Source organism: Pollicipes pollicipes, unplaced genomic scaffold (assembly GCF_011947565.3).
Source record: "Pollicipes pollicipes isolate AB1234 unplaced genomic scaffold, Ppol_2.1 Scaffold_2555;HRSCAF=2994_pilon_pilon_pilon, whole genome shotgun sequence".
Classification (NCBI taxonomy): domain Eukaryota; kingdom Metazoa; phylum Arthropoda; class Thecostraca; order Pollicipedomorpha; family Pollicipedidae; genus Pollicipes; species Pollicipes pollicipes.
Genome location: NW_023596136.1, coordinates 43,615,683 through 43,623,270, shown reverse-complemented (window position 1 = coordinate 43,623,270; position 7,588 = coordinate 43,615,683). Strand labels below are relative to the sequence as shown.

Genomic DNA, 7,588 nt, shown 5'->3' with positions numbered 1-7,588 from the left:
CTGGCCTTGACGTCTGTTGGATGTCCCAGCCTGCCATCAAAAACTTTCTTATGCTGGTTCAGGACTTGTTCCAGCGAGCTATTTCAATTGCTTGCTTGACACGTCTTCCAGTGACTATCAAACCAAGTAGCCCTGACGTCACCCCACTGACGAGCGAGACTTGGCCGTCAGCTGATATGAGCCAACAGCTCTGGGCTTCTCAATCGTCGGCTGCAGCCGTTGATAAGAATTGACCATCCAGCTTCCGCGGGATTTTTGATCCATACGGCAGCAGTCACCAGTTCATCTTTGCTGCTTTGATGGTGGGCAGTTTTATGCAAAGTCCTTTCTGGCTATGATGTCCGCCGATGCTCCACTGTCGATCAGTACCTTCGCAATCTGGCCATGCAATTTCACTGTCGTCAGCCGGTCACTGTGTGCAATACCACTGCCAGACGTGAGAGCAAAGCCACTGGGTGCGATTTCTCCACTTGTCGCATTCACTCGCTGCTTGGGACTGGGGTCGTACACTTGGTGACTTTTGCACGTTTTTGCAAGGTGGTTTTTGTCAACGCATTTGTTGCACGCCTTCCGTTTTGTGGTCCCGAACTTCCTGGTGCGCTGTGCTGAGACTAACCACCATGCTGCTGTCGCTTAAATACCGGGTCCACAGACTCACAACACACAGTTAGGTACTCGAAATACTGAGCGTCAAATCTCCGTGGCCTTTACCGGGTCCACAAGCTCACAAATCACGATTACAACTGTGTTACTTTAAGGACTGATTGTCTTCACCTTTAGCTCTGTGGTCTTTACCGGGTCCACAAGCTCACAAATCACGATCACAATAGTGTTGCTTTAAGGACTGGGTGTCATATTACTGTGGCCTATACCGGGTCTACCAACTCACAAACGCTGCAACTTTGCGCTGAAATCGTGAGATGTTAGTTCTTACCTTAGCCGTCTTTGTATATTACTTTAATTGTAAATATCTGATCCTCGGCTCCATTATGTTATAAATCATAGTTTGCAGTTACACAAAAGTAGACTGCATTCGAGCAACTTACATTTGGACAGTATATCTCTCCGCCGTGAACGCGTAAAAATATTTTATCTCGCTCTCGGCGCGATGATTAACACGGGGGTACCTCTTGTGGAGCCAATAACCGATAGCACTAAAAGCTAAGTGACCGACGAAACAAACTGCGTGCGATTTAGCTCATGTCCAAGCTAAACAAGCTCGCTCAATCTCGGTTACAGCGCAAACGTTTAAACGCAAACATATCGGTAAGTGCCTCCATTTTTTTTGGTAGATTTCGCTGGTGGCAATAAGCTGGGAACTTTGCGAAAACAGTGAACAGCCTCGGAATGTTCACGGTGGCATGCCGAGAGCTTTGCTTGAGAGCGGGAAGTCTCAAAGCCTCTGCAAGAGTGCCGCCGGTTCTCATGGCCTCATAAAGTGACAAACTGGTCTCAGATGAGACCATGCGGCGAGGGGTTTTATTGTGGAGACCCTACAGCATCCTCGCCAGAGGACTTACAGTGCAAGCTCTCAAAAGCAGTTTTCAGTGCCCGGGCCCAAGTGCTGCAAGTGCAAGTGCACAGTAATACAAAATAATTATATCACTTCTCATACAATGATAAAACAATGCTGTCTTTATGCACTTTTTAGATGTCAGATGTCAGCCTAGTTGAGTTCAAATACCACACTTCGAAGCAACTTTGCTTCATAAAAACAGCGTGCATTGAGGTTTGGTAGTTACATACTTTTTGGCGTACTTGAACATTTTCGGACACTATGCATTTCCAACGCTTACCGCTGTTGCCAGAGGCAGCATTTCCAGAGGCACCACAAAGGCAACAAAACTTTTGGGGGCTCCGATCGGGGGCCCTTAAAACAGTGTGGGTCCTTCATCAGCTGACTGACTAAAAACAAGCAGCCGATTACGTGCCGGCCCAGGCCCCAGGAGGTCCTTTCCCAAGCAGGGGCAAGGGCGGGCTTGCAGATGTCAGTCAGACGGACTATCGCATTGTTCGGCCCCATGAGACGGTGAAGGGCCACCTGTGGTGGTCAGAGGACCACAATGCCCAACAGTTCACTCTGTGTTGACAACAGGCCCAGCATCGGCCAGGAACTCATTTTCTGAGCAGGGACGTTATTTAGGCATGCATTGTGTCTTGCACGCCTTAATACCTTAAACAAGTCTGCATGAAATATTATGCGCATCGTCGTGGACGTATAGCTCAGAAACTGGATACAAATACCAACACAAACGTGGAAAACAGCCTTTAATGCCTTTCACCTAGACGTAATCCTGTGCACACCGTTTCCAGGCAAGAGTTTCATGACCACAAAATGCACGAGGCAACGAAGTGGAACAGTAGTGTCGCCACAATGCTTACGATAAATTTGTGCTGAAATCTCAGGCCAGTTTGTCACTCTGTGTCCTACGATATCTTTCGCTTCATCTTATTAGTGCCACCTCGACACAGCTGCAGCCTTCTGATCGTCCAACGGAAGCCATGTAAATAACTAGGATTATCTTTCAATGACAACGTTATGCATAAGATGGTCTCTGATTTGTTCATCTGTTAACCAAATTCTACCAGTCGCAGCAGCGCAGCATGTGAAGGAGAGGCCTTCGTAAAAAGGTGCTTTTCGTTGACAACTGCACAACCTGGAGAAAAGAAAACGCGTCTTACTACAGCCTTGTGGAACAGTGGATTATAAGTGGATCTTTCGACCGTACAGGTCATGCAACGGCGAACAATTTGCACGATCTTGGTGATGGCTTTTGGTGTCACGGCAGCGTCTGATTACCACCTTGTTATCCTGCATCAGAATGACCTGCATTCGCGTTACGGATTAGTCGACCAGTGGGGCAGTCCGTGTCGAAAAGTGGCATACCAGATCGATCAGAATGTTACATGTTTTGGAGGATTCGCCCAAAGCGTAGCGTACATAAAGAACATCAGAGGTGATCCTTATAACCCCAACACTCTTGTGATGAACGCAGGAGATTTTTTCCAGGGTGATGCCATGCATATGCTTTTTAAATGGGAAGTGGCCGCGGCTATGGCAAAACATATTCCGTTCGACGCAATGGTGATTGGAGACAAGGACTTCAACGAGGGCATTGACGGACTGCTCCCATTCATGAGAGTGATGGGTCCGAATGTCTTCATTTGCACGAATATGGTATTCAGTGCTCTCAATGAGACGCTGAGAAAAGAATTAGAAGAGATGTGTCCACGCCACAGAATTCTCACCGTAGGCCAGAAAAAGATAGGCGTTCTTGGCTATCTACTTCCGGAAGCTCAAGTCAACTCTTATACGGGCGACATCATCTTTGAGGACGAGATAAGGGCGCTCACCCGAGAGGTAAAAGTGCTCAGGAAAAAAGGCGTCAAGATATTGATCGCACTTGGCCACTCGGGGTACAAGCGTGACAGGGAGATTGCTCGCCGCGTGCCCAGTCTGGACGTGATTGTTGGAGGTCACTCACATAGTCTTCTGTGGCCGGACTTCTTTTCCGAGACGGAAGCTGGCGTGCCTCCTGATATTGAAGACCTGCGGTTTCTCACCGGTCCGTATCCCACCGTGGTGATGCAGTCCAGCGGGCGCCGCGTCCTCGTTGTGCATGCCTACAAGGGCGGCAGGTACGTAGGCAACATCAATATCACGTTCGACCGTGATGATGAGGTGAAGGAATGGTGGTCACAGCCGATCTTAATAAGGCCTACCATGCCAGCGGACGAGGAGGCCAAGAAAACAGTGGATGAATTCTTCGGACGACTCCATAATGAGTCCATGCGGCCCATCGGTCAGTCTTTGGTGCAACTAGTCGGCTTGGAAGAAACATGCGCGAAGAAAGAGTGTAACCTGGGCAACTTTCTGGCTGACGCATACATCCGGGCGTTGCGAGTAAATATCAACCGTAAGGTCAGCCATAAGGGAAAGATTCTGATTCCAACCATCGCCTTTGTCAACTCAGGCCAAATCGTCGCATCACTCCCCATGGGAAACATCACCCTGTCGGACCTTGACGTTGTTTTGCCGTTTCGCAATGCCGTCGAAGTGATCACTGTCACCGGCAGTGCAATAATGCATGCGTTACAGAACAGCCTATCAAACCTTTTCCGTGAACAGTTTGACGGCCGGTTCATGCAGTTTGCCGGCGCGCGTGTCGTTTACGACGCGCAGGATGGGCCAGGAGGCCGTGTTGTGTCCTGCCACTTGCTCTGCAATACCTGTCCTATTCCGAAGTACCAGTTGGTGAACGAGTCGCAACTGTACCAGATAGCCGTGTCCACTTACATAGCCAATGGCGGTTACGATTACAAAATGTTTGCGAAGCCGCTAGAAAGGAAACGTTACGGGTTGCTTGATCTGTTTGTGCTGGCTAGCTATTTGAGACAGATGTCTCCCGTGCACCCGGCTGTGGAAGGACGGATCAAGTTTAAGACCCACAGCAACGCGCAAAGGGTGCCTAAGCAGTGTGCGAGCCGACAAACAGCCGCCTTGCCCATATTTCTGGCGCTGCTGTGCAGCACAGCCGTGGTGTGTCTCAGTTAAGACTAAAGCGAAACGGGACGCTCAGAACGGAGGTCTCACGTGTGCCTTCAATCTGTTATATGTTAAGGTGTCTTGAGCAGCAATGTATGCGGATATTTGTCAGGGGACGCGTTTTTCTTCATTAACCCCGTCCTGTGGTTTCTAACATTGGCTGCGACGTTTGAGTTCAGCACGCGCTCACGCACGCATGCCCCCGACCCCAAACACAAATACAGGCCTTTCGCCCGACAGTAGCAGCAGTGCAGCGCTAATCTCATAACCGTCATCTGTTCATTTATCTCCGAGATGGCAAACTGGCAATTTAATTTTCTTGATACTTTGCCCGCTCAATCGATTACCCACACCATCATCAGCCTTCGTGAATGTGAAGACCTCAGGCCTTGGTATGGACCCAAAGCCATGTAACACATTAGCTCCAGTTATGCCAAACTCGGAATATATTTTTATTCACAGTGTTATTCGCAACTACATAAAAATGCCTGCACTCAACGATGCCTTTTTGACTGAAAGGTTACGCTGGAATCGAGAAATAGCAACCGCGGTTACAAATGTGTTTAGCCTTAACATAGGCTAAGCCATATGCAGGTAATTGTTTTGTCTTGTCAAAGCTCATGTGAAGTTTTGAGACTTCAGGAAAAGTCCTTTTCACTGGAAGATTTGAGTGGAACGCTCAACTAACAATGTAAAGCATTACCCGATCTTCTCGGAGCAAGACCTGGAAAAATTATCTTTCTTTTCACACACTGATGATAAAGCAATGTTATTTTTCACGCAATTTGCAGTTGTCACATAACAACGTAAACAATGCTAGATACCACACTGCAGCAATTTTGTTTCATGAAAAGAACTCCAATTGAGCTTTGGTAGATTCATTTTTTGTCGTCCTATTTTCGTCAAACGTTACAGAACATCTCGCATTCCTGCCAACGTGTACCGCTTGCGGCCGTCGGCTTCTGGAGAGGGAGGTGTCGAAAACATTTAATAATAAGGGAACATTTCCGTACTTAAGCTATGATGCGAACTACTGCTAACCCTTTGCAAATGTGACGCACTGGACTAGTTGGCTGATAGCCAGGATGTCCCTCTGAAATCGGCTGGGGAGGGGGGAGGGGGAGACGGACGGCTGATATGGTTGACGCAATATACATGACGTGGCGGGCCAGTCGAGCCAGAGCAGCTCTGACCATGACTTAACACGTGCACGGGTGACCTGTTGGATACTCTTCGCTCGGGTGGGGGAGGGGGTGAATTTGACTCCCCTAAGATCTCAGGAACTAAGAGATCTAGAAACACAAAATTCACAGGGTGTCTTGGCCGGTACGTGAACTTACTTGATCAAAGTTTGGGGCTCCTAGATCATGACCTTTGTTTCAAATAAGGTCAAACAACGCTAAATTCCAAGTTGATTCCCAAAGGGCCCCTAGAACCTAGATAACTGTGCTGGGCAAAATTTGATATTCTCATCTAAGTTTAGTGACCTAGTTTGACCTTTTGAAGGCCATGGTTACCAAAATCATACAAGACCGCTTTGCGTTTTGTATTTGGATAAGTAACACAAATTACGCTAGGCAGTACGTTCCTAACCACAAAATGTTGACCTGGGTCATTGTAGGTCAGTCACCTATTGTGACCTTTAAGAAGCCTATGGAAGGTTTATAATCCGGTTCCTGTCATCAATAAACTCTAAATGAGCAACAGAAACCATCCCATACAACAAACGCTAGAGTAACGGAACCAGTTTGTTTTGACCTTGGTCTGACCTTCGTACCTGACCATAAATCAATGCAATTTGTTCGTTCTATTGTTGTGTTGCCTAAGAAAGTATCTCAGGAATGTATGACTTCGTATAACACTACGTTGTTGCGTCAGATTGAGCGATTCTCTAGAAGCACTAAGAAGAAGACTAGACTATATCAGCACTATATCAGCTGACAAATCTCGCACTATATCAGCTGGCTAGCAATCGATACCGAACAGCGGTCTCCTTGCCGGTCTAGGCCCCAGGGGGTCTTTCCCCAAGCAGGGCCAGCCGCGGGTCTGCAAATGTCATTGAAAACGCCTCTTGCGTTGGTCAGGCCCCTGAAATAGTGAAGGGCTTCCTGTGCTGGTCAAGGGACCAGAGTGCCCAACTCTGGACGCTGTGCCGACATCAGGCCAAAAGTCGGCCAATGGCGCGTTTCCTGAATAGGGACAGCTACGGAACACCAAATTTTCAAGGGCCTCTTGCGTAGATTCGGGATCGTTTCACAATGAAAAGACGTATGATGATGGAAAGGCTTACTTTTACAATGAGATAGTGGAAGTGCTCAGTGTCAGTCAGAGGTCCCAGTACCGTACGAGATACCTCCTTGCTGTGTCAACCAGGTGCCGATGAGCCGACTTGGTGTCCCGTTGTCACCTATTGAGCTCCTTGCGCCCGTAATCGGTCCTTTGTGTCAGTGAGGGCCGCTGCGTCGATCCAGTGCCAGGTGCCCTGGTCGGAGGATCTGTCGTAGCAGTACGCGATCCGCGCATGGCTTGATGTATCCCTCTGAGGGCCCCCAGATAAACCAGGGGTCTTGGTCCCCGCATCGCCAGAATGGCAGGTGCTGGGGACCCGGGGCTGGGATAAAAGAGCCCTTCACGTCCTACCCAGGAAATAACGGTCGTGAAGTTTCGACGCTGATTCACTGAACGAAATCAGCAGTCTCAGCAACCCGAATGATAGATATTACGCCATCGTGTCATGAGTTTGTGGTACTGTGCGAACCAAGTCGTCCTGAGCATCGAGCTGAAATTTTTTCTGGTAAAATATGCTACCTGGGACACTTTTTGCCCGCATACGAGTTGATTTCTTAAAACAATCAAAAGCACCATTTTCCGGTGCGCGGTCATCTTTGCCCGCCCGTTAACCGCCGCGGGGTGTTAACCGCGAAGCCGGAGCCGCGCAGCCCATGGAGAATGCAACGCCGGGCGTCGGTGTTCTTTAGCCCCTTACCCTCCTTCGCGGCAGGCCTTCAGTCCTAGCTGTGGCGCTTGTAAAGACTCCTGTCT

The 7,588-nt window shown here is 48.7% G+C and overlaps 1 protein-coding gene across 1 annotated transcript; it reads left to right on the top strand.

Moving 5' to 3' along the window:
* The first annotated feature begins 2,383 nt into the window (after nucleotides 1-2,383).
* Nucleotides 2,384-5,126, top strand: LOC119109482 (protein 5NUC). The gene has a single exon (XM_037233111.1). The coding sequence runs from the start codon at nucleotides 2,735-2,737 to the stop codon at nucleotides 4,553-4,555; it is 1,821 nt and encodes a 606-aa protein (XP_037089006.1). The 5' UTR covers nucleotides 2,384-2,734; the 3' UTR covers nucleotides 4,556-5,126.
* The last annotated feature ends 2,462 nt before the right edge of the window (nucleotides 5,127-7,588 follow it).